The following is a 27,461-nucleotide window of genomic DNA, read 5'->3' as shown; positions in this document are numbered from 1 at the left end:
CAAGGCCAGGCTGGATGGGGCTCTGAGCAACCTGGGATAGTGGGAAGTGTCCTTGTCCAGGACAGAAGGATTGGAACCAGATGATCTCTAAGGTCCCTTCCAACCCAAACCATTCTGTAATTCTACAATAATAAACACAGAGTTCCAAAGCACCAGACTTCAACTTTATGCTGCCTTTGGCAGGCAGGGCACAAAGTGCTGTAATGAAATAAATTCATTAGGCCTCAACAACTTTCACCTCAGCATTACAGAACGATTGAATAGATTTAAGTGATGAATTTGACTGACGAATTTTATTGATGAATTCGATTGATGCCCAGAGAGTGCTGAGGTCCTGGCACAGGCTGCCCAGAGAAGCTGCGGACGCCGCATCCCCGGGAGCGTTCAGGGCCAGGCTGGATGGGGCTCTGAGCAGCTTGGCCCGGTGGAAAGCATCCCTGCCCGCGGCGGAGGGCCGGAGCCAGGCGCTGGGAGCAGCAGGAGCGGCACAGAACGCGATCCCGGCGGGACGGGGACCGGCGCGGCTGTGAGGGAGGAGCGCGCCGGAGGGGCGGGAGCGGCGGGCGAAGCCTCGCGAGAGCGGGCGGGGTGGCGGCGGCCGCCGCGCTCCTCCCCGNAAGAGATGATTGAATGCCGGGCAGTGCCGGGCAGTGCGGGCGGCGGCCGGGCCCGTCCCGGTGCAGCGGGCAGGATGCCGGGCGGGCGGGTGTGCGGCGCCTGCGGGTGCGCGGAGATCGAGGTGGACGCGGCGCGCGGGGACGCGGTGTGCACGGGCTGCGGCTCCGTGCTGGAGGACAACATCATCGTGTCCGAGGTGCAGTTCGTGGAGAACAGCGGCGGCGGCTCCTCCGCCGTGGGGCAGTTCGTGTCGCTGGACGGTGAGTGCGGCCGGGCCGGGCAGGGCAGGGCGGGGCGGAGAGGGGCCCGGGGGCACAGGGAACGGGGTGCGGAAAATAGCGGGCGGTGTATGAGGAGAGGGTGCTGCGGGGACGGGCACATGGCAGGAGGGAAAGGCAGCTGCAAGAGGCGTGGACAGGGAAAGGGCTGCGAGCAGCGTGGCTTCAGAGGGGACAGGGACAGAGCACAGGGATGAGCGACCCAGCAAAGAAGGAGCTGGGGGTGCTGATCGACAGCGGCGGAACGGGAGCCCAAGGCGTGCCCGGGTGGGTGGGAAGGCCGCCGGCATCCTGGCCTCTGTCGGGAATAGCGTGGCCAGCAGGACCAGGATCGTCCCCCTGTGCTGGGCACTGGTGAGACCACACTGAGTGCTGTGCCCAGTTCTGAGCCCCTCAGTTCGGGAAGGACGCTGAGGGGCTGGAGCACAGCCAGAGAAGGGCAGCGGAGCCGGGGAAGGGTCTGGAGCGCGGGTCTGCGGGTGTTTAGCCTGGAGAAGAGGAGGCTCAGGGAACACTTAGCACTCCACAACTCCGTGACAGGAGGGTGGAACCAGGTGTGGGCCGGGCTCTGCTCCCAGGGAATAAGTGACAGGACGAGGGGACATAGTGTTCTGCTGCACCAGGGGAGGTTTAGATTGGACGTAAGAAAGATTTCCTGATGGAAGGGGTGGTTAGACATTAGAACGGACTGGCCAGGGCAGCGGTGGAGTCGCTGTCCCCAGAGGTGTGTAAGCCAAGGCTGGCCACGGCACTCAGTGCCATGGTCTGCTTGGCAGCGTGGTGTTCACTCAGAGGCTGGACTCGGGGATCTTGGAGGTCATTTCCAACCTAATTGATTGTGTGATTCTGTGAGGTCAGGGACAGGGCATGGGGCTGAGGGAGCAGTGGGCAGTGTGGGGAAAGGGATGGGGAGATGCTATGCCAGAGGGTGGGGTCTTGCAGTGAATACCCCTTGTGTGAGGACATGAGGCTTGACTCCATTTTCATCAGAAGGCTGATTTATTATGTTATATATTATATTAAAATACTACATTAAAACTATACTAAAAGAACAAAGAGAAGAAGATCAGAAGGCTACAAAGACAAGAATATAATAGGAATCAATAACAAAATCCTGTGACTTATATGCAGTATATTAATTCTACATTGATATCAATAAATATTTTTCATATTGTGTCTAATTGTCCAATTATACTTTCTGTTTGGAATCAGACTATAGGGAAATTTCACCAGTAAAGAAATGTGTATGGACTATTTTTATTTACATGTCTGTGCATTTGTTTCCTCTTAGAATACAGAAATTTAAGAGTCAAGGTGTCCCTGTAGCTGATCCTGATCACAGCTGTCCCTGTCCCTTGGCACAGGTGGCTGTGAGTGGTCACCAATTGAAAACAATCCACAAGGACCAATGGAAGATGCACCTGTGGCATTCCACAGCAGCAGATAGTTTTTGTTTACATTTCTTTCCTGAGGCTCTCTGCTCCTCAGGACAGGAAAAATCCTAGCAGAGGATTTTTCACTAAAATATCATAGCTACAGTGGGGTTATGGGGATGCTGCATGGGGGAGTGAGGACAATATATAGGGGAGATAAGGACAATGTATAGGGGAAAGGGTGCTGTGCAAAGGGTGTGAGGACAGACTGTGGGAAACCATGTAGTGCAAAGAAGGGATATGGATGGTGCATGTGGGAACTGGTGCTGCACAGAGTGGAAACGGGAGAGGCAGTGCATGGGGAGAAGGAGAGCATGCTCTGCAGGGAGTGGGAGGCTGGGATGAATAGGAGAAAATAGCTGTGCAGGATGAGAGATGCTCTGAGTGTGATGGAGTACGTGTGTGAGAAAGTTTGGGGCTCTGTGGAAGGGCTGGGTGCACAGGAAATGGGGAGGTAGATGAAATTATTTGGGATAGAGGACAGGAAAGGTTTGGTTGGGTTTTTAATGGACAGAGGGGACATGCAGGGGCACAAGGAGAAGAAACAGACTGGACATGAAGGGTTAAGGGTCTCTTGTCAGGTTGGGGTGATTGTGTGAATGCTCTGGAGGATAAAACATGGAAAAAGGCCACATCAAGAAGACAACAGCATTTAAGAGGGGAGAGAAGGAAAATGGTGTGGGAAGGATATAGTGTTTGAAAGGGGAGAAATGGAAAATCTGTACAGGGAATGTGTATAAGGAGAAAGAAACATAAGCAAAAGCATGGGAAAGAGCTTAGCAGTGAAACAAGCGGCTCTGATGGATTGTATAGCTGTGGGGAAGAAAGAGGAATTCTTTCTGTGGTGGAGAATGCAGCACTGCAAATTGGAGTTTGGGAGTTTACTGTAGGCTAGGAGTTGTCGGATGCCATTCCTGTCTTCCAGCTCAGGGTGCTGGCATTACTTTTTTTACAGCTTATGAGCAGCTCTTGTATCCTTCACTTTTTCCTGTTTTGATGTGGAGACTACATTTTTAAGGGCTTTTTCTGCTTTTTCCCTCCCACCCAAAATTATGCAGGACAGATGGCGTGCAAGCTAGAGCGCATTTTGGGATGCCTTTATCCTTAAAAAATAAATCTAAAGGAAAAGAGAGAAGTGCACCATACTGAGGTATTTTTATCCTTATGGATGAATTGCACAGTACTTAAAATTTCTTTAAGGTATAGCCTTTCTTTTTTTTGTGTAAGTCCTGAGATGTGATTGTAAGTCTTGAGTCTGTGATTTTGTGAGTGGAGGCCTTGTTTCACACCAGAAATATTTTAAGGAAATTAGGATATGGATGACTTACACTGGTACAGTTCTTTATGTCCCAAAACAGATGCTTCTGTTGTGGATAATTTTTTTTTCCTCAGTATAAACTGAGTGATGCAAGCTAGTCTGAAAAGACGTATTTGTGCTGCAATAAGTGTCTTCATCATGTGTGCTTGTCTATTAATGTGTTTATGACTGATTAAAATCCTCTGGAATGGGGAGAAAAGCAATGTACTGTGTAAGAAGGACTTTGTATCTCCCCAAAGGGTGGAGAATTTACAAAGGAATGTATATTTCTTTTAAGTCAGAAAGCACGTACTTTCTGAAAGCAACATTTTCTGGTAAGTTACACCTTTCAGTGACTTTTGATTACGTTAGTAAATTTCCACCAAAATTGAATGAAATGCCTTGGTCTGAGACTTCTTGGATTGTGTGGTCTGATGATCTCAGAGACTCTTACTGTGTGGAGCATTTGCAGTGTCAGAGGTGCCTGGGGTGCTGGTTTTGGGTCCCTGGCTCATGGTTGGTAGGGCTGGGTGTCTCAGAGAACGTTGTCTAAGGTTTGCAGAGGATGAGGGATGTCAGGTTCTTTATTGCAGGGCTGGGAATTGAATGGGGCTTTTGGTATTTGTGGAGTTCAGAGCTACTGGTTGTGCAAAAATATTCCTCAAATCCTTTCAAGATCCACAGCAGCTTCTGTTTGTGTGTTATTACACGTTGAATACAGATGCATTTATTAATAACTTATTTTCACCTTCATAATAAAAAAGCAAAAGGGAGTGGAAAGCACTGAGGCACTGATTTTTCTTTTTACATGTAGCAAAACCTTTTATTCTGCCAAGCTACATGTTAAGATTTTAGAATCTTGCATCTGTTTACTGAAGGAGTGAGTCCTCTACTTCTCTATATTAATATGAAATGGCCAGGTCCTTGCTAATAAGTCATGTAGAATCCCTATAAAACATTGGAAATCCCTTCTTTTATTCTCTCAGGGTTGGAGGAAGGTGTGAGATCACAGTTAAGTTTTCTCTGGCAGTATTTACATTGAGCTAATTATGTGCCTGGTGTAGGAAGCCTCAACACTGATGCCTTTCACAGAGGAGATGTTTGGTGTAGTCAGTATTTTCCAGTGCAGATGTGTGAGTCCTTTAGAAAGTTCCTTTCCTTTTTTTGGGATGTTTTAGCAGCTGAGATTTTGGTGTGCTGAGAAAGCGTGGGCTTGTGCTTGGATGTGAATGAAGGAGTTTGCTTTGCTCTCCATGAAGTCTTGGGAAAATGCAGTCTTGTTAAGTGTGTTGGACAAGAGGGTAGAATCATAGAATCATTTAGGTTGTAGGAGAACTTCAAGATGATCAAGTTCAGTTGTTAACCCAGCACTGCCAAGTCCATCACTGAACCATGTTCCTGAGTGCCACAGCTACATGCACAAGATGAACCAAGAAGGTAGAAGTAAGTGAAGGACAAAATATATGTGTTCTGCACAGGGTAACAATGCTTTTTGGCAAAATGGCTCGCCTTGAAGATCCTTTGGAGCTTTTTTAAGGAAGTTGGTAAGTGGGCAGAGCAGATAGTTGGATTTTCAAGGGAAGGTCAGCAAGATCTTCCACCAGAAGCCTTTTAGGTAAGTGGACAAAGCAGAAAGTTGGATTTTCAAAGCAAAGTCAGCAGGATCCTTCACCAGAAGCTTTTATAGAATCTGTCATTGATAAGGAAAAGTTTTTACAGAGCAGAGTAGCTCTTCAAATGATAACAGATATAATCTAGAGAGTACAGAAGGAGGTGCCAGCGAAATTCCATAGAATCTGGACTGATAATCTGGAAAACAGGTGACTGGTGAGTTAGTGAGGTTTGTGGGCAATACTGAATTCATTGGGGTAGTAAATACTGCAGAAGGACCTGTTGCTTTTAGTGGATGGGTGGTAGGATAGCGGATGGGGTCAGGAGTTGCTGTGAGAGTTAGCATTTTTCATTTCTTCCATGTGTGGGATGGTTTCTTTTTCTACATCCAGACTGGCTAGGGTAACATTGGAAGGAAATCCCTGGGTCATAATGGATAGCTTTATAAAAACAAATTGCTCAATGTTCATTCATGGTACAAAAGAACCTGGGTGGGGAGGGGGTTGTTAAAAGAGCCCATACAGCATGCCTCTACACTGTTACATATCCACAGTGTTGCCTCCAGCTGAAATGCTGTTTGCAGTTCTGGTGGGTTTCTCCTTTCCTCCCCCTCCCCAGGAAAAACCTCTAATAAAGCTAGAAAAGATACAGAGAGGAAGATGGAGTGATTAAGAGGAGAGCTTCCTGAAGTGCTTCTCAGTTAGGCTGACTGAATAGACTCAGCCTCTTCAGACTGGAAAAGAGATGATTGAATGGGGCCATAGTAGAGATTTGTAAATGCAGTAAAATAACAGAGCAAGGATGAGCAACTGCTCAGGGTCACATAATGAAAAGCTAGAGAGGGCTAAGAAATCAAGCAGCTAACGGATTGCAGTGGTAGTGGGTAGGAGGTTCAGAAGCATTAGGAGGTTTTGTTTGGTTGGTTTTGGTTTTTACAGAAACCCCCATGTGAATCTGAAGTTGTGAATGTTAAAAGTTTACATGAGCTTAAAATGATTGGGCAGACAGAATAAAAACGTGTCGTGGCCATTAAAGAATACATTATTTCTGATTCAGGAAATCCTTGAGCCACAGATCTCTAGACACTGGGAGATTATATGAGAGAACTATCACAGCAAGCTTTCCTCCTGTATTTTGTGTTACCCTTGTAGTCATATATATCAATGGGCTTTCTCATTCAGAGTGAGATACTGGACTAGTTTTTCAGTCTGATTTGCCACAGCTGTTCTTTTGACACTTCACAGGAAGATCGTGTTCTTTGAGCTTTACAGAGCTAATCCCACCATTCCTTTCAATGCTGTCTGTCTGAAACACTGGCAAGTCAGCTCTTCTTGCAAGGTACCTGTCACTACCTGGGTTGTGAGCTGGTAAGTTATTTCACTGGCAAGGGAATAACCCCTTCATGCTGTAGAAGGAGCTGCTCTGTATGGTTTTGTTGATCTTTTGAGAGGAAAGTCCTCTGAAAGCTTTGATGTGCCCCATACTGGTCTAGTTGGTTGTAATTCTTAACTCTGTTGTGAGTGGTCACAGTCAGGAAAGAATCCAGCCTCAACACTCCACCCTAGCTGTGTTACTGCTTTGAAGCTTGTGGAGGCCCTGCCTTGAAATTTGGTTTCTGCACCTGGCTGATTTGACCCTGGATAAGTCAGGAAGTAGTGGAGAAGGGTTATCATGCCTGTTTTAGCTCCAAGGAACTCTGTTGATTGCACAGAAAGTGTTTGAGGCATGAGCTTTTCCTAGCTGAGTCTAGTTTTGAACAATAACTATTCACTTTATAATTGATAGCCAGTTCAGACTAGCCAAATAGATTGTTCACTCTGACTTCTTAACTTAAATTTGGAGAGCTTTTGAGTCCTGCTAATTGCAATGAATGTGTCTTGCTTTTTATTGTTCTTCATACCCAAGTTCTTAACAGCCTATCAGTTGCTGCATTTGAACACATCCCAGCAGGAAGTGTCTGAGGGTCTGAGAGCAAAGTACATTTCTCCCTCTCCATTATGCTGTAATTGCATCCAGGAGGATGGAGTTACACCGAGCCCTTTGCCAGTTTGCACTGGTTTGATGGCTGCTGCTTTTGTAGAAAGGCAAGTTAAGAGCTGTGTGCCATGTCTGAAGGTCTGGAGTTCTCTGATTGCTCTTTCACTGTGTCTGGGTGGGAGTCCCCTGTCTTATGGTAATTGCTGGGTGGAACTGTTTTCATAAGTTGTTTTTTTTTAAGCTGACAGGAGAAAAACTGAAGCTGAAGAGAGTAAGAGAAAGCTGAGCATGGAGCAAACCTGACAGCCCAGATCTCTCTTCAGGTTTTTGTTTAAAGAAGCTGAAAAAGGTGAAGGCTGGGACTTCTGACACTAATCAAAGAAGAAAAGTCCCACCTGGGAAGGTTGATGTGCAGGCAGCAAGCTGGAAGATGTAACTGAGAAATACAGCACAAAGAAACAATGCTGCAAGGTGTAACTGAGCTTGTGATCCTCAAGCATACTGTCTGGGGAAGCTCAGCTTCTTTTGTTCTAGAAATTCCCTTTAAATGCTTGGTAGTAAGTTGAGAAAAACAGATCTGATAAGCTTCTTGGTCACAAACCAGGTACTGCTGGTTCTTGCTGTTCCTGACCAGCTTCTCTCTGGGGTTCCCCAAGGCTGCTCATGGCCCAGGAGCCCATCCCAGTCCTCAGGGATGTCAGCCCCTGTCCCAGGGACTGCGCAGCAGGGCAGGTCTCCAGCTCCCCACTGCCTTGCCCTGCCCACCCACTGACCCTGTAGAGCCAGGCCCGTGTGCTGTCTGGCCTCAGCCCATCCTTGTGGCCCTGTTTGGACACTGTGGGGCTGTATCTGACCCTGTTCCCCTTGCTGGGCCTGACCCTGGCCCCCCTGTGCAGTCTGATGTCCTGCCTGGCCCAGCCCATCCCTGGACCCATGGAGCTGCCTGATGCCCTCAGCTCTGCCTGTCCCTGCCCTGCTATAGAATTCAGAGTCACATCTCTAGTACAAATTTAAATGAGAATTATTAATAGATCTTTTAACTTACTTAGTGACAAAGCCTGGAGGTTTTAGGGCAGTGACAAATACACAGACACAGTCACAGAAACAGGATTCTGCAGTGGGCACTGACAGCATCAGTTCTTCAGCAGTGAGTCAGGTTCTCTGGCTCTGGTACAGCAAACATGCATTAACACTCTGCATCTCCAAATGTACACGAGTTTGCAGTGCACTAATTTGAGGCTGGGGGAGATTATTTTCTTGCTTTTGCTCATAAGGGGAAAAGGAAGTTGTGAACTGGTAATCCTTAACACACCAACAAGGGTTTGTTAAAGTTTTTGGTGTAGGAGGTTCCACAACATTTTTAAGTGGCCTGCTTCAAATTTTAGAACATCAGGGAAGAGTTTATTTCTATTATTACAGGGTTTTTTTTTTTCAAGTGACTTACAATGAAATTACTACAGAGACCTCTTAGCACTGCCACAAATTCTGAATGTGTACTGTCACTCTTCAGTGTCCCATGACAGGTTTAATGTATCCTTAGCTCTTTTACTAAAGCTGTGGTATGCTCCATGTTTTAGATATACCAGTGGGAGCTTACTGAAGTATTTTCTTTACTATTTTATCCTTAAAGTCTTTATGTTTTTACATCAAGGCATGTGAGCTACATTGACCTTGCATGTAGAACTTGACAAGAGTTTGCCTTGATGTAAATATTTGTATTTTGGAGATTGTGGAAATGAAAAGTTATGGCCAATGAACTGGGAAGAAGAGAGGGACTGACTGCACAGAGAAAAAAGCTTATGTAAAATTTAAGCTGAACTTACTAGTCATTCATCTTCTCTACCTTTTTGTCCTGTAGCACTTTTTAAGATGATCAATTACTGTCACAGTGATTGCTAGTGAGACGGTTGGGAAAGGGGATGAACTCTGTATTTGTGTAGGATTCTGTGCTTTTGTCTGCTTGGTTCATATGTACAATAAAGGATTCTTGTGTATTTTCAAATACTAAAAAAGTGAAAGGAGTAAGGGTTTTGTTTTTAATTCGTAGTTGTTAATTGGTTTTTCTGTAAGATATTGATAGACCAAGTCCTGACATTAAATGTTTCTTACAATGCAGCCTCAAATAGTCCTGAACTGGGCTCTGCCAATCATACACATGCTAAACTTGAAATGAAAACCCTTGCTACTGAAAAGTTAAAATAACATTAATACCAACAAGTTTCCTTATATTTGTGGCCCAGCTTTTTAGAGATGACTCCAATTCATGGTTAATTCTAAGTTATGCAGAGTGATCATGATGTCAATTGCAGTACAGAGGAAGGGAGTATAAGTATGCTAGATTTGCAGACCCTTTGATGGAAATCCTGAAGAGTATTTACCTCATTTATCCTGTGTCAGATTACAAAACTAATTCATAATCATGCCGTGTTGGGAAGGAAGAGGGGGAACTTCCATCATCTGCTGTATGTTTTAGTGAGAGGAATCAAATCAATTTTGCTTCTCTCCCCAAATCCTCCAGGTGGCAATCGTGCACCAGAGTTAATATGAAGCTTTTTCTGGCATTGAGCCTTTTCCATACTGTCCCTGGGATGGCAGCAGCAGAGGGTGCTGCTGTCAGCTGTGGCAGGGCAGAACAGTGCACATAACTGGGATGCAGACTGATTTCACAGACTTGGGCAGTCCTAAGTTGAGTTGTGGTGAATGCAACTATATTTATCTCTGCAGTTGGTAGTTAGGAAAATAAGCTATGATGGAATAGATTTAAAGTTTGTCTATGTAAGTTTATGTGGCAGTGCTGTTTCAGCAGGCTCTGGTGCCTGCAGTCCTGTTCACTTCCCTGGAAAAATGAGTGAGAAAAGAATTGTTTCAGTTCCAAACTTCAGAACTTGAGTCACCTAATTTTGCTTTTTTAGGTATAATTTGTAGTGGGAGGCTTACTTATCCTCCTTTTTACTTTTATGGTCTAACTTCAGTAGGAAGCTCATTAGTTTTTTTATATTAAATTACCTTGTCTTCCCCAATTATGAAGCCATTGGTGTGATGCAGTCTGCATTTTTTATCAGACTTTATCAGATTTTATGCTGTATCTGTAAATAGAGGTATTTGAAAGAGAAGGTTTGCCCCTACCTTGTCCTGAAGAAAGGACTGGTGGCTTTTGGGTTTAATTTTACAGGGAATGATTTTGGTAGGATTGGTCCTATCAGATAGCGGGTGCATTTCAGTTCGGGTTACAAGCAGCTTCATTCCCTGTCTTCACTTGCTCATTTATGTAGAGGAAGCAAAATCTGTAATGCTGAGACTGAATCTGTTTCTCCTGCAGGTGTTGAATCTGAAACTCAGCATGTCACTGCCTGATAGAAAAGTGTCCTTCAAGCTGCAGATGCCCAAGTGGCTGCTCTTTGCCTCCGTGTGGAGTGATTTGATAAGTGCTGTTCCTGTTACCTGTGGTTTTTTGTTGCTGTTCGAGTTTACCCCAGACTTCAAGCTTTGCTTGCACCTTCTACAGCTTGAGGAGCAGTTTTATGGAGAAGCAGAGTGATGTGACTTTGTTAGGGAGTTGGTGGAGCAAAACAAACTGCTGAGGTGCTTGTGCTGTGAGCAGCAGAGTGGGAATGGCTGCTTTTGGCTGATGGAGTGATAGTCACTCTAGAACCGTGTAATTGTCTTTAAGATTGTAGAGTCCACATGTTAACCCAGCTCTGACAAGTTGTTTAACACTCGAATGGTGCAGGGTTACGGTCTGGGTGTGGACCTGTGTGAGCTTAGACTGAGTATCATCAAGATTCCAGACATGATTTCTTGCATCTTCAGTTCTGTTGGGTTAAGGCAGTATAGCTCACAGAGAGTACCACACAAAAACTGGAGTTGCTCTATTTCTGGGCTGCCTAACACATCTCTCCACACCTTCTGTTGTCCAAAATTTCATGTAAATGTCCAAAGCAAACTTGAAAAGGAAGCTTCAGTTATGTGAAGCTGCAAATCTGAGTGAGTCTCTAAAAGTAATCATAGAATATCCTATGTTGGAAGGGGACCCACAAGGATCATGAAAGTCCCTGCACAGGACACCCTAAGAATCACAGCAAATGTCTGAGTGTTGTCCAAATGTCCCTTGAATTCTGCCAGTCTTGGTGCTGTGACCACTTCTCTAGGGAGCCTGTTCCTGTTCAAACCATCCTCTGGGTGAAAAGCTTTTTCCTAGAAGCCAATCTAAAGCTCTCCTGATGTGCCTTCATGCCATTCCCTCAGGTCCTGTGACAGGTCACCAGGAAGAACAGCTTGGTGTGTGCCCTCCTCTTCCCCCCAGTAGGAAGCTGTACCCTGCAGTGAGCTCTCCCCTCAATCTCCTCCACGCTGAGCAGACCAAGTGCCCTCAGCTGCTGCTCATGTGGCTTCACTTTGGACCCTTCACTGTCTCCATGGCCCTCCTTTGGACACTCTCATGGCTTTGTGTGTTTTTAACATTGTGGTGCCCAAAACTGCCCCCAGGAGTGGAGGTGAGGCTGTCCCAGAGCAGAGTGGGACAGTCCCCTCCCTCACCCAGCTGTGATGCTGTGCCTGATGTCCCCAGGACACAGCTGGCCCTCCTTGGCATGGCAATGGACCTGGGAGTGCATTTGAGTTGCCTCAGGGAGATGGTAGTGTTAATGTTGAAGATTTGGCAGGCAGTACTTGAAGACACCAAATACTTCTCGGATATATTTTTGTACGTCTTGAAAGCTGAATGTGAAAAACCAAAAGCCTACTTAATTCACTTTTGAAGTTGTGGGGGAAGAATGGAAAAGGTCAAGAAATGTAAAAATTGCAGTTAAGCTGGGATGTTAATTTGGTTGTGCCTAGCAATTGCTGTTCCTTTCCTTTGTACTTTTTAAATTGCTAGCTTTGTAGGGATTTTTGTCTTTAAATGAATTTGATGATTTCAGTTTTCTTTTTTTTTAAGAGTTTATCTTTTTATTACCCGGCCGAACAATTATGATAATGAGTTTGGTTTGCATTTTGCTTGTAAGATTAAAGCTGATGGTGAGACTACACAGTCAATGGCAACATTAGTTTGCAGTTCTGAGAGTGTAAGTGCTCAACAGACTAGTTTTGTGTCAGTTTTCAAAGACAAATGCTAAGTAGAGATGTTCAGCCTTTCCAGTTAACTTGCTGAAAAATGGGTACATCAATTCTGATAGCAGAATCTGTCTTTCAGATAGCTCTGCTGGTATCTGCTGCAGTCTCTATAGCTTGGAAAGAAATTACTTTATGTATGATGTTAGAGCTTGATGGCTAATGAAAAAGAGTCTTAAAGAACAAAATCATTGAAATCTCAACTTAATTCCATTTTGTTTATATTATTTTGGATTTTAACTCCTGAGTAACTTAAATTATTTAGTTATTAGTATTGTTTATCACCACTATAAGATTGTTTTTTGCAAGCTTTTTAGTACTAACAGGGAAACATTTTAAAGTGTTGTTTTGCCAATGATAGTCCAATGCAGTTCAGTATTTTGATATATTCCATATAGAGGGGACTGGGAAGTGCAGCCTTTGTGTACAGAAGGGGCCAACAGTGCCTTTGACACAAATGCTGGGTGAGCCCCCTGCCTCCACCCGCTTGCTCATGCTCCTGCCTTGTGGTTGGTGTCCTCCTCCCATGTACTGATGCTCGAGTGTGGGCTCTCCTGATGCAAATCACACTAGTGAGGAAGCCTGTAGTAAAGCAAACCTTAAAACAATTTTTTAAAAAAAGGAAAATGGGATGTGGATTTTCTATTTAGATTTGCTACTGAAGAAAAGGAATGTAAAACTATTTCCATTATCGATATATTTTCTGCCAGGTAAACCATTCTCACTAAATGTACACAAAAAATGTTATGCCTTCTTTTTAGCTTGGTAACTTCACTGGTTTGCTGCGTTATTTGTTTACAAGTGTTTGTGGAAATACAAGGCTCTACCTGTAAGAGTGGCAAGGAGACGTTGCTGTTTCTGATGGTCGAACACAGAGTTGGGAGAGTTACCTCTGTACCCAGTGAGGAGATCACTATTGAATGCTTCTCCCTTTTTATTAGGATTATTATTAGATTAAGATCACTTTATCTGTGGGGCATTTAGATGAGAGCTTGTTACATGAGGTCGTCGGTCGGAGACAAGGGACGGCACAAACTCACCGAGTGTCTTGGACAAACAATGTGTTTTATTGTTCAAATCTTCTTTTTACAGGGGGCTTGCATTTCCCAAGCTCAGAGCTGAGGTCTCTCTCTGCCCAGATCTCTGGCCAGTGGTGTTTCTGCACCTGGGCTTGAACAGGGTTGGCTGTGGGTCCCCTGTATAGGTTTGAATCCAGCCTATCTGGGGAATATTTATCTGGAAAGAACCAGGCTAGCCAAATTGGATTTGTGTTATATCTAGATTTACCTTGCCCAGCTACAGACCAGCTGCACTGTGGTAGTTCTGCAACAAGAGATGATTATTGTTTGTTGAAGGATGTGTTAATGAAGTGAAGTTGGTTTCTGTTGTGGATAGCACTGGAAACCTAATTTAAAGGTTATATGGAAAAATAAGCTTTGAAGACTGATAGAAATTATGCAGGAATATTTGCTTATTAGCTTTTCTGGGTTTTGGTTTTGTTTGGTTTTGGTTTTTTTTTAAGTACTGACGTACATTAAGTGCAACTGAGAGGAGACCAGAGCTTCAAAAGTCTGGTAAGAGTGAGCAGTTTAGGTCACAGTTTCTCATCAGTTGTAGCTGCCATGGAAGTATCTTGTTCAGGTGTGCACAAGAAATGCCTGAACTGCTTTAAAGAGCGACTTCATTCCCCTCTCTGTGTCTATCCCAAAGCCTTTCTAGTTTGTTCTGAAGAGCTAGTCTGAGAGGAGGAAACAGCCACAAGAACTTGAGGAAAAGCTGTAGGCATCATAGACAACAAGATGGCTTTTCCCCCTATCCTGAAGAACAGACTACTTGAATTAAGTACACGTCCATTACTAACAAATTGCTTGTTTTCAATCCTGTGCAATTTAGCTTTTTGGTCTCACTTGCTGTTAACCTGATAAATTCAGATATCCTGCTTGAGCTACCCTGATTGTTTTTGAAAAAACCTTCCTGCTTTAGTGGGAGACTATTTTTGTCCTTGGTAGTTTAATTCCCTGTTCTGCAAGATTGGTTTGCATGAGTAGTTCCACTGACTCCCAGCAATCTCTGCATTCAGGCTGCTCAGCATTGGCATGGATGCCCAAACCAGACTGTAGTTTATGCTGATTTACAGCTCAGACTTCTTTTAAGTCTCCAACCTTTCAGGGTGTAAAAGTAACAGCTCCAGACTTGCAGTTTTTGTAGCCTAAGTGTTGCTGTGTTTACCTAATGACAAACTGAAGTTATTTTAAAATAAGTGTTATGTCTGTAATAGCCAATTCAGTCATTATTGAATGCTAAACATGTTTTATGTTCTGTAATGCCAATAATTACCTATTAAAATTCTGTAAATTCTTCATTGAATATTCTTCAGACAAAAATACTAGCTAAGCAATTTTTTCCTCCTTTATTTTGAGAATGTTTTACAGTACTGATTTTCATGTTCTTCTTAAAATAGATATTGGGAGATTTTTGTAGTTTATTTGGCACTGAGATTGGGAGGGCTTATGGAGCCATGTAATTCTTATGGTACCCCAAGAAAGAAATAATTTGCACAGTATTGGTACTTGATGTCTTAAGACCTTCTTCATGTAGTTTGGCATATTGTAGATGATACAGACACTGACTATATTGGCAAAATAAGTTTTATTTTAATATTTTAATTAAGTTATTCTCTTTGACATGTCTGGTGTTTGTTTTTTTCCCCTAATAGGTGCAGGGAAAACACCGACTTTAGGAGGAGGATTCCACGCCAATCTGGGAAAGGAGTCACGAGCAAAAACTCTACAGAATGGTACTAGCAAATTTTAGTCTTGCTGATATGAATTATTTTTATTAATATGGTTGATACAATTAATTTTTAGTTTTGAATGTGACCTCAAAACCTTGGCAGGCCCCTCATTATTCAGTGGACAAGTCTGCTTAGTGCTGATTTTTCATTGTGCTCTCATTTGGCTGCTACACCTGATTTATGAGTTCATGTGGCTGACTGACAAAGGGTAATGGCACCTGACACTGTTACTGTGGTTTAAAAGGGCTTTTTCAAGGTTGACATGCCCATTGCACCTTTTTATTATCTGTTGAACCTATTGTGGCTCTTTATTTAGTCCATTTTCAGGGTTCTTGAAATACTTTATTCATGTTTATTTAAAAGTATAATTCTTCAAATATTTTTGGTCTTAAGCAATGCAAGAGATAATGCATATAAGTAATCATGTGCTTAATATGGGATCATTGAATAGGGAGAGGAAAAATGGAAAAAAGGTTTTAGTGCACAGATGACATTAAAATAAATATTCTCATTACATGCTTTACATTTTAATTGAGATCTCCATATTCTACACTCTTTAAAGAGGGTGAATAAAACCACCTTTTATTCCTGGAGCAGAATGGTCTTCCAGTTTGCTGTTGTTCATATCAAGGGACAGGAGTTGTCATTTTTTTTGTTAATTAATACTCCTGTCTCATGACTCTTGGAGATGACAGCTGATGGACTGTCATAGCAAAGTCTCAGAAGCTGACATACAATTAACCATGGATCTAAATGGGTTTTATGATGAGGTACTCATTTGGGGGAGATATGTTAGAGAAAGTTATTTTCCTAAATTAATCTTATATTTGCAACTCAACACAGAAAAATCTTGCCTATATTATGCCTTCATATATATATGAAAAGTAAGATTGATCTGATGTTATATCTTCATAGGTATAGAGAGGCTAAGATTGATCTGTGTCATTAAAGTATAGTCAGATTACTCTACTCGGCATTATTCAGCTGATATATATATACATGTTGTTTTATATATAGAATGTTTTATTCAGCTGTTTTTACTTAAGAGTATTGAGCCCTGTTTGTTTGGCAAAGTAAAGCTTGCGCTTTAGGTGAGCTAGTGTCAGTGTCAGGTCTGAAGTTAGTATCTTAGGAATTTTAAATTTCCTGTCTAACATGTAACCTATATAAGCAGTGAGATAAAGCCACTAAACTTAATGAAGTCTGGTTTTGGATTAAGGCACTTTAATCAAAACTGTAATTTTGAACAGGCATTTTAAAAATAAATTGGCTTTTTGTGCATAAGAACTTCACAGTTGTCTGTAATTGTAGAAAAGTAAAATGCTGATGGAAGGAAATCTGTCTTGTTGCTTCGTGGAGTGTTTGAATCCTTCAAAAGCCCTTTTGGTTATGCCAAAAGGTAATCACAAGTAAAGACAGTGTAGGCGTTTTTCTAGAATCTAAACACAGCTTTTTTCTTGGATGAGTGTTTGCTGGGGAATATGTCTGAGCATCTTCCTTCCCCACAGCTTTTGTGTGGGGGGCCTCCCTGATTAAAAACAATGATTGTGACTTGGCTAAAGTATATCAGCATTGTATACAAAAAAATTTAGTTGCTTTACATGAACTTATCTCCCAAACAGTCTTGAAACAGGAAAATAATTTGTCTTTTTAGTTACACCTCTCTGAAGCCCTTTGCAGGTTTTCTTCTATTTTTTTCCCAGTGTCTATCCTTTATATAAGGAGCAAGTATTTGGTCTTTGATTTGTGTAGCCAACCTGCATTTGTCATGCTGCCAATCTATCTCTGGGAAAGTTCTTTTCAGTGAGCTAAGTAATGTTCTTGCTCAGTCCCAGGCATGACAACAGCAGCTGATATTTCAGGTAGAGCAATTGGTGTTTGAAAGGCTTTTCTTTTCTGTCGCTGAATAATGAGCCGGTTGTCTGCTGCTTTTAATCACACTTCTGGCTTTACATAGTTTTTAATTGCAAATTGAGCTGTGGCAATGAGCTTACAAAATCTCACCCTGTCACTGTGGGCCCATGATCATGGCTTTTTTTGGGGTGAAATTATGTTAAATATCCATCATGGTTAGACATGAAAATGCAGCAAGGTAAATGAAATTATTGGATGTGTTTTAAAGGAGAGGTATGGAGTTGTTTTGTCCACTGAATGAAACTGAAGTGCACTGGTAGTTGGCTGTATAAAAAATGAGCAGTTATAAAAAATGCAGAGCTACTTATTTATTTGCTGGTGCCACTGTGTTGGCACTTGCAGGTGAAGTGCTGAACTCGCTCCCATATGAGCAGTTATAAAAAATGCAGAGCTACTTAATTATTTGCTGGTGCCACTGTGTTGGCACTTCCAAAGTTAACTGTGCTGCAGGTGAAGTGCTGAACTCGCTCCCGCGGGGATGCTGGCACAGGACAGCCTGCAAGGGCAGCCACTGGTGGCTCTAACATCAAGGCTGGTGCTGCCTTCTTCTCTCCTGTACTATCAGTGCTCCTGCTGAAGGGAAGAGCCAGGCCCTGGGAAGCAGGGATGGGCTGTGGATGAAGTCCCCGGAGTGCTGGAGAGCAGCTGAGAGCCCGTGTGTGGTCCGGGAGCGCTGGCAGGTCTCGCTCTGCGCCTGCTCTGCTTGCCAGCAACCTGCAGGGAAAAGTCCAGCCGTGGAGCAGGGACTTGCTGGGTTTTAAAAAACAACCACCTCCCCCTGCTATCCCTCCTTCCCCCCACTCCTTCCCCATGTAGTTTGGGCCAAATTCTTTACTGTAAAGTCTGTCTTTCCAGGGGAGGTGGAAGGGAGGTGATCTGGACTCACTGTCTCTTACTTAATTACCAGCAAAGCAGCTGGGCTTGGCTGAGTGTATGATGCTGCTTTTTTTTGAGGCTTTTAATGAAAGGATGTTTAGAATTAGATGAAGAACAGTTTTGCATTAGAATGCTTAAGGTAATAACTTTTTTTTTCATGCATTCTGAAGTGAAGAAACGCAAAAGTAAAATCTCCCAGCAACTGCTCATCAGTTCTGGACTCTTCTACAAAATTATGATGTGCATTGGTATTTTTATAAATACGTATATTTATGCTCTAAACAAAGCCATGGGCAAACCCTGAACATTTTGTAGTTTTCAGGTTTGTGTAAGAATGTCCATTACACAGAACTGTCTCCCTTAGCACACATGCCTTTGCTGTACCTTTCCTCACTATTTATAATGCAGGAGGGCATGGCTGTTCAGTTTCTCCCTTTCTTTTCTGAACCAGCTGATGTTTGTGTGTGTTTGTTTGGGAATGGCTGCTTACAGAAACTGGAGTCTTGTTTACACTTGCTAAAATATTTATGCAGAGAAGATTTAATACTGTTGTATTTGTTCGTAATCACTTTGATTTTCAGAGTGCAGTACTGTGCTAATTGAGTGTATGAAGCTCCACAAGTTCAGCAAGCTCAGGTCCACAAAATGCTTTGTATCTGTACATACAGACCTCATTTTTGTAGTAAAAACCTGCACACCTGTGAGATGATGTGGTGTTTCAGCTTCAACTTTGTTTGAAGGGATATGGCAAAATAGCGAAATACTACTGCTTTTCTGAAAAAGAAGATTTATGAGTAAAATACCAGCTCAGAGGGGAGACTCTGACAAGACATCTTCCTCTGTTCCTGAGCCTCTTCAAATTTCTACAATCAGCACTTCTATTGGTCAACACTTAGAGTTACTTCCAGAGCTGAAAAGCAGAGTGATGTCTCTTTAAATCCCATTTTACAGTTCCGTGCTGCATTACATAATCTCTCTAAATAGCCAGTTTATTCTTGTTTCCTTGCAGGCAATCTGCTCTCGCTGTATCAGTGTCAGAGTCGTTGTTACAAGGGAGTTGTTCTTGACTTGGAGCTCTGATACTTTCTATAGTCTTCAGTGACCAAAAAGAAAAGGGACAGGGGAAGGAGGGTCAATAGCATGATTATATACATTATATTATTACTGAAAGTTTCAGTTGCAGATATTCACATTTGGTCTAAACTAAGTTTGAAGATTGCAGCTGCATCTAGCTTAATCCAATTTCTGAATTGTTGTGTTTTTAATTATTTCTTTAAATGAATGTGTTTTCCCTCAGTCCTCTTAAATACCAAAACACAGCTAACAGTATTTTAATACTAAATGGAGAGTGTTTCTGAATATGGTCTGTAATGCATTTTTTGCTGTTTATATTTAAACTATTTGCTTAATTCTTTAACATCTGCTGTCATCACTCATTTTATAGCTGGTTTGTTACAAGTCATTTTGAAGGATTCTGCTTCCTCCCAGAACTATACATGGTGAATTAGATCAGGACAATATATTACACATGTGAAGAACAGAAGTATCCAAAGGGGAGGAACAGAGAGCGCTGTTTAACAAAACTAGAACAGCAAGGGAAGGGAGAAGAGTGGAATCCTAGAATAACTGAGATTGGAAGAGACCTCTGGAGGCTGACAAAACAGTGGCTTTGAAGTTGCATTAAGCTGCTGAGGGCCTAGGGCAGCTGAGCTCCAGTTATTACCAAGGAAGGATATGACAGTTTCCCTGGACAACCTGTTCTCCAATGGTTGGCCACTCTCACTGTGAGGGATTTTTTCCTTGTGTTGAGTCAGAACTTATTTTGATGAAATGCAACTCTTGCTTCTTGTCCTTTTGCTGTGCATCTCTGGTGATGCAGCTCTGGCTGCATCTTTATAACCTCCTACTGCAAAGCTGAAGGCACCAAAGAGAATTCTCCCTCAGCTTTCTTGGGACCCAGCAAATTCATCTGTCAGCCTCATCCATGTTCTGCAGTCTCCAAATCATCATAGGGACTCTCTGCTGGACTTGCTCCAATGTGCCAGTGCCTCTTCTGCAGAGGAGCCCTGAACTGGACAAAGTACTCTAAATATAGTCTCACAAGGGATGATAATCACTTCTCTGGACCTGCTGGCTGCAGTTTTAATAACGTGGCTCTGGGATGAAATTAACCTTCACCATTGTGACTGGGTGCTGCTGAGCCATGTTCAGCTTTTTGTCCATGAGGAACCTAGACCCTTGTCTGCAAAAAAATCAAACAGTCCCCACCGTGTGTTTTGTCCTGCAGTTTTTCTGTCCCAGATGCAGAAAAATTGCATTTGGCTCATGAGGCTTCTGTCTGCTCATTTCTGCAGCATCTTAAGATTCCTCTGAATAGTGGCTGTGCCCATCAGCGTATTGGCCACTGTTCCAATGGGATGTCATCTGTAGGCTGGCAAAGGAAACCTCCTGGCCTATTGTTCATGTTGTTAAGGCAGGCATTAAACAGTATTGATCCCAGTGTAAGTCTGATGGTGAAAGTGCTGAGCACTGCTGTTTGAACCAGGCCAGCCTTGCACCCAAGTTGCTGTTCACTGGCCTAGTCCAGATCTCTGCAGTTTGGCTACCAGGGAGAATGATGAAATGGGATGAGGGAAGAGCTATAGTCAGAATTTATTTTGTCTGCATTCTAGCTGTTGCAGCTGGCCATGATCTACCCTCACTGAATCTGTGCTGGCAATTCCTAGTAACCTTCTTGGGTTTTGTGCGTCTGGAAATGGTTTCCAGGTAGATTTGTAGACTTCAAGAGGCTGAGAGGAGCCTGACTGATCTTTGGAGTCCTACTTCTCCCTCTGGAAGAGAAGCCTGATGCTTGCTGCCTTCTAGTCAGAGGGAACCTCTTCGAATTCCTACAACTTTTTGATGATGGCAGAGATTACTCTTTTTACTGTCTCCCTTTGCATTCTCAGATGTGTCCTATCAAGTCAAATTAACTTGTGTGTGTAGATTGTGCTTAAGGGAGCCCTTGCTCAGTCTTTCTTTACCTTGAATGGTTGCCTACCTCTTCTCTGAACCAACTGCAGCCCTCTGAAATCCAGTGTTGTAATTATGCTACCCATCTTTCTCACATCCCTCAAAATCTTGTTTATCTTTGGTTGCTGTAACCAACCCTGCCATCAGACTTCACAACCTCCACCACTTCTTCCTTTCCAGAGAGTGGTAGGTGTAGCACAGCTTCTGCTTGACCTGCTCTGGAATTCCACTGGATTTCCTGTGACCCACTATGGTTCCTCTACAGCAGCTGCTGGGGTGGATGCAGTTCACCATGAGAACCTGGAGGTCTTCCTACTTTCTAAAGAAAGCTTCATCTTCAGGATCAGATGGTCTGTGGCAGATTGTTTCTTTTGGCCTTGCCTCTATTGCCTCTCATCCAGACCTATTTACTTTTCATTGGCCTGTCAATAATTTTTCAGCAGAGCTTCACACTTTAAGGCTGTTTCTCTGTATAGAATGAATCCCTGTCACCTTCCCTGTCTGTACTTGTGCAGCCTGTTACCATCCATCTCACCACTCCAGGCACGTGAGCTGTTCCACAGTATGTCTGTAACTCCCCAGAATTTGTAGTTTTGCAGCTGTGCATAGGCTTTGAAGTCTTCCAGACTGTTTCCTTTATTAGATGCAATCTTTTCTTTGACTCTTCCTCCTGTATCAATTCCTGTCCCCAGCTTTGATTTCAATAATGAAACTTCTAGTCTAGGCTCTCTGCCATGATCTTGTCCTTCTTGCCTTAATTTCTGTTGTGATAGAAGCTAACCCTAATCCTCTCATCTCTGTGTTTATTAGCACCACATTGAGTTTTCTCTTGTTGTCTTTTAAACTAATCATTGCTTAAAGTTCTCCTTTTCTGGTTTGCCTCATATCTTCCTAAATTTCTTTACTCACTATGGGTTTGAAAGACTTCCTCTTCTAGCCAGACCATTGCTTTACTTTTACCCTTTGATCTGCTCTTCCTTGTCCCTTACGAGTCCTCTGTTATCATTAGCAATTTCTCTCTCATCCATTTCCTTCATCTTCACATTTCATATGGTAACTTCCCCCATCTCTCTTTGAAGGAGGATAAGGGGGCATCTTCTCCTTTTCATTTGGGATGATATTACATGTTTTTCATGTGTGGGTGTGTTTGGTTGGGTGATGGATTTTTGTTGTTTGTTTTGTTTGCTGGTTTGATGTTTCAAGTGCAACCTTTTCCCTTGGTAAACTTCTTCAACCTCAACATACCTCTTCCATCTAGTCCTGTATCATGGCTGGACATGAGTGGCAAAATTTAGATGTCTGTGTGAGCTCCTGTTTCTCATCTCCTTTCAGAGGTTCTGCATAGAGGCAGACAGATTTGGGGTGTGATTAATTTAATCCGAAGGGAAGTCAATGACTCATTCTCTCAAGCGTCTGTTTCTCTTCACTCACTGAAAGGAAGTCTATATTGACTAAGCCCAGTCACTCATCTCTGAAGATAAGGGTGATGAATTGTAGGCTTTGCTGTCTGCTGAGTCTGTCTGCATTTGTGTATCTCCTTGTTGACATAGAGTTAACATGGCCAAAACTGAACTACGAATTGCATCCAACTGTTCTGGCCTTTTGCACGTTAGCAAGTTCAAACTTCTTCCCACTGAGGCCACTCACAGCTTTCTTTCCTCCTGTCTTGTAGATCCACCCTCTCCTGCATCTGCTAAACCATGGATGTGTCCTAGCCATAACACTCACATACTTGTTTCTTGAATAAGTGTTTCTTGACTTTCATTACTCTTTCTCTCTCATCAGAACATTCTCCAGAGCCAGGAATGCAGAAAAGTTGTGACCTGGAATGCTAATTCTTTGGTCCTTAACTTCTTCATCAAACAATTTTTAAAGGAATGTTGTTTTCCCCGCTTGTTTGCTCTTTCACATTTGTGATTGCTGTTACTGATCACATAACAATTCAACTTCCCTGGTGTTACTGGGCTGTTGTGTTTAACTTCCAGCTTGCTGGGTCTCTGTGCTTCTGAGGCTTGCTTGGATGTCAGTAGGTGTGTGCTTTCCTGGTCCTCTGCTTCAGTGTAGGCTTTGGTAAGTTGCACAGCTTGATGCTGGACTCCCTGGTGGGTGAATCTTCGGGGTATCTCAGTATCTTGCACACTTTTCTCAGAGCTTTGTGTTCCAGGGTTTGCAGGCAAATCCACTAATCAGCAAAGACTTGAAGAGATAGAAAAAACACTTAAGGAAAACAAACAAAAAACCTCAGGGGCAGAAAACCTACTCTTTAGCCAGCATGAGTTACTGCAAGAATTTGGGTAAAAGCAGAAAATTGTACTTCCCTGCCTGTTTCCTTGTTACTCTAGAGTGTGATTCAGAGGTCTCTGAGGAAGCTGGGATCCTTCTGGTTGGTATTCTTGGTCTCCTTAGGCACATGGAGAATCTCTTCAATCTCATTTTGCTAATGAGACCCTGTTCTTCATCATCTCCAGTTACCTTTGTTAAAAGACCAGTTGAGTTCATCAGGGACAACCTTTTGGTTATACATTGATTAATTAGTTTCTACTTGAGTTGAAGTTTGGAAATTTTTATTGTCTTAAATCTTAGCCATATTTGTGTTTCACTGGGGAATGATGAATAAAGTACCTGTCTTGGAGATGCTTTTGATGTGCTCTTTATCCTTACAGGGACAGTTTAATGGAGAAGAGTCCATGTGTCCTTTAATGAGTTCTGTTTTGTTTCTAAGAAGAAGATCTGGGATCCTGTAAGAGTAGAGGATCTGCTGGAGATAATGCCCAGATTTTGCCCAGAGGCTGATTGACAACTTAAAACTTTGAGCACAGCAGTCCATTGGGTAGAAATATGTGAGTCAAGCTTTGCTGGTCTTCCTAACTTTGTTCTTTGTGTTTGCTTAGCCAGAAAAGGGAAAAACTAGAAAAGGCATTTCTAAAATTCCTCAGAGGTGTTGGTTCAGTCTGTATGTGACTGAATAAACAGAGAGATTGTCCTGTGACTGAGGACAGTCTCCGTTGTTACTTTTTCTTTTAATTTTGAAGGTTGTCTTTGAAGTTGAAAAAAAAAATAAAATTGCAGTCTTAATCAAATGAGTTAACATGACTTGTGTTGACTTAACTAATAACTAGAAATATTTGCATGTTCAGCTGCTTTGAACTGGCCTGTTTGAGACTCTGGAGTTAAAAGCATCTTTCATGATTCCTTTGCTCTGTCTCCTCTCCGGTCTCTGCTCCGTCTCTTGGTTTATTAGCTGGCTGTGGGCAAGAGAACTCTTGTGGCAGGGAAGCACAAGCCTCTCCTTTATTTTATCAAACAAGAGAAGAAATGCCCTCTAAAGTTCTGCACACTTGTGAAATTTCTTGCTTGGATATTAAAGTTTTGGCCTTTTTTATCTCCAAATTTGTCTCTGTTAAATTTGACCATTTCTCTGTGACAAAGAGTAGCATGGTGCTGATCCCATTTGTGGAATTCACTGATGGAGATTTATCTCCCTGCAACCTTGTGTAGGTAATTGAAACCTGTCATTTCTCTTGAGATCAATTCTGTAGTTAAAGATAGTTTACCTAGTAGGCTAATGTTTATTTAAAAAATTGCTTTTAATAGTACTATTCACAAGGAAATGAACTTGGGTATTAATAGGTTTATCTTCCTTGTACAGTGTGGCAGAAAATAGGTGACTGCCTCTCTCCTTCCTCCCCCTCTAGTAATATCTATAAATTTCAGAGCTAGTAATGTGGCTCTTCTAAGAAGCATCTGAATTAAGCCATTTTGGCTTTGCAATATTGTCAGACAAGCAGGTAATACTCCAGGTAATATAGCTTTGGTTTAAGTTCCATGTAACTGCTGCTTTTTTTTTTTTTGATAATGAAAGAACATGTACGTCACTTTTGTGGCATAGGACTGTCTTAAACATTGAAATGTGAGTTTTGAAGTGTTTGTGTCATTTTATAGGCACTGTGGCTCAAAACTTGAGAGGAGGAAGGTTCTTGTTGCTTTTTACTGCTGTGTTCTCTGATAGTGCTGAGTTCTTGTCATGTGTTGAAAGTGCTTTTTGTTTTGCTCTGTGGAATGAGTGTGCTGGTGATGTGACAGTACAGGAAAGAATTCCCTAAGCCCAAGGGTCTTGCAAGTGTGATTTGCTTTTGGAGCTATTGCATTTTTCTTGAAGATTGTTTTTCTGAAATGATGGCCACAGCATTAAACTTCTGGACCTCTGTAGAAATAACAACAGAAAAAATTCAGAAACTGCTGGGTTTCTCTGTCAGGTGTGAAATGTGTGTCAGTGGGAGCTTCCTGTATCCAGTACAGCAAATTTATTAGCAGACTGACCTATGTCACCCCCTGCTTAAAAAAAAAAAAACAACCAAACACCAAAAACCTCAAAACCAGCCCTGGCCCCAGCCTGAACAGCATCTCTGTGCACACATGCAAGTTCTCTTTGAGCTGGCTGTTTGCAGTCCTGGGCTTTGCTGCCCTCCCTGCAGCTTGTCCTGTCAGCCCAGAGGGCTGATTTGGTGCAATGTGTGGGTGGAAGGAGCTGTTGTGTAAAGGGCTGGGAACTCCTCTGAGTGGTATTGCCATCGGAACCTGCAGCTCTGGAGTCCAGTTCCACCTTGTAACAGCAGAGCCAGTTCAATCCCAGCCTTTCCCATCCCTCAACTGCCCCTTCCCACCCCTTCCAAATGTAGCTTGGGCAATGCACCTCTTTGCTGAGGCAGTGAAAAGATCTGGGTTTCACAAGCAAAATTTAAAAAAAATAAAGAACCAAGCCTTGTTTTCCTTTTATCATTTCACTCCTCCACATGCCACCATGGATTGGAGGAGGGAATGGTGACGCAGAGATGAGCAGGAGCCTCTCAAACCCGTTCTGCAGCACGAGAGGCTGAACGCAGAGCTGCGTAGTGAGCTCCTCTCTCTTCTTTTTTCTCTTAGTGTTTTTAAACATTTATTTATAACCCACTGTCCTGTTACGTTCAGTCCTGCACAGTCAGAGTGAAGGAAGGTGTTTTCTGTTCTTTTGGCTTGACTTAATGTGAGTGGGAAGACTTTTAGCAATGTTCTGTTCATTGACTGCTGCTGGCAGATGGATGCTCTCCGCTTGAAGTGCCTCAGGCCTTGATATCTTCCGTTTTCTCCCCCTCCCTCCTCCCAGCACACACCCCGGAGTGTGCAGGCTGTGCTAATTTAGTCACAACTTAAAAGGAGTGATGAAGAAGAAATGCTCAGCTCTAATAGAATTCTTGTCGCTCATGACATCTTTGGGGAGTACATTTTCATTTCAGGATCCCTAAGGATTTTTTCCAGCAGTGTGTATTAGATGTTCTGTGATGCTTCGATGGAGCAGCAGTAAAATTTGTGATGCATTTTAGGACCAAGATGCTAATTCTGTTTATATATTAATCAGTTTAGAAAATACAGCATACATGACATCCAGTTTGATATTTTTGAAGTGTTTTAGTACCCCAGGCTTGACTGTTTCTGGTTCTGAGGTGACTTTTCTATCTGTCTAAACTGCAAAGCAAACCTTTAAACAATCATTTGGTTAACTGATATGTTCAAACATTTGAACCAATTACTGAGTGTTCCTATGTCAAGTGTTCCTATGTCAGGAGTTTTCCTTACACCATCAGAAGGCAGCTGATGTTAGGTCTGAGGAGTTTGATTAATTTTTCAACAGAATCACAAAATTTTACCATTTGCTTGTAAAAATTGCATGTATTTTTAATGGAAAAAAAAGCCAAATTATACCCAACCAGACTTAAAAGCTGTTCTTCTCCGCTGATGACTGTGCCTTAACTTAGGGGATGTTTTCAAAATCCTGTACAGCCTCAATCACCAGGTGGTGCTGTTACACACTGCTCAAAACATGAAAATAAGTTTAGATTCTGCCATTGCTGTACTTATTCAAGTGTAATTTCATGGGAAGAGTGGTGAGAAAGAGAATTTCTTTCTTTAACTATGTCTTTAAAGTAGAGCCTTTCCTGGTAATTTTAGGTTTGCTCTTGTGAGAGCTGCTCAGAGCAGAATTTTCTCTCACATGTTTTGTGACTGTGTTTGATGTAAAAAATGTTATGTGGGATTATTTAGGAGGTTGGATGCTGGCTGTGTGGGACCATGTCTGGGTTGTAGCCAGTGTGAGTCCTTCTTGGGTGCTGAGATTATGAAGGCTTGCAATAAGGAATGAAGGAGTGTAACACGCAAATATTGAATGTTTTAGCAAAGGTGAAATGCTGAGCAGTGCTGTCTCTTCATAAGCTGGACATAACCTGTTTCATGAATGAGATGTAATTTAACCTGGTGAATTTGAAAGGGCAAGAACTCCAGTCTCCTCTGGAAAGAATCTCTTTAAGAAAAGAAATCCAAGCACCTAATGCACAATTTCTTTTCAATGTCTTCAGTAAATGTAATGCTTTTACTCTTATTTAGAAAATAAACTTTGCAACGTACATATAAAATGTAGTAATTTTTTCCCCCTCAGCAGTTGTAAAGTAATTAGAGTTGTAAAGAAAGTTGCTTTTTTCCTAAGGCTTTGCAGAACTGGTTGTTTATGG

At 42.7% G+C, this 27,461-nt stretch overlaps 1 protein-coding gene across 1 annotated transcript in view; it reads left to right on the top strand.

Annotated features, from left to right (window-relative positions):
- The first annotated feature begins 637 nt into the window (after nucleotides 1–637).
- Nucleotides 638–27,461, top strand: part of BRF1 (BRF1 RNA polymerase III transcription initiation factor subunit) — a 171,797-nt gene continuing 144,973 nt past the window's right edge. Inside the window, exons 1-2 of the mRNA XM_039732995.1 lie at nucleotides 638–878; nucleotides 15,040–15,120. Of these exons, the coding sequence (XP_039588929.1) occupies nucleotides 692–878; nucleotides 15,040–15,120 (268 nt within the window). The 5' untranslated portion in view covers nucleotides 638–691. The remainder of the gene's footprint in view (nucleotides 879–15,039; nucleotides 15,121–27,461) is intronic.

Source organism: Passer montanus, unplaced genomic scaffold (genome assembly GCF_014805655.1).
Source record: "Passer montanus isolate IOZ18808 unplaced genomic scaffold, ASM1480565v1 scaffold82, whole genome shotgun sequence".
In the NCBI taxonomy this organism is placed as follows: domain Eukaryota; kingdom Metazoa; phylum Chordata; class Aves; order Passeriformes; family Passeridae; genus Passer; species Passer montanus.
This window is presented reverse-complemented; position numbering and strand designations above follow the sequence as displayed.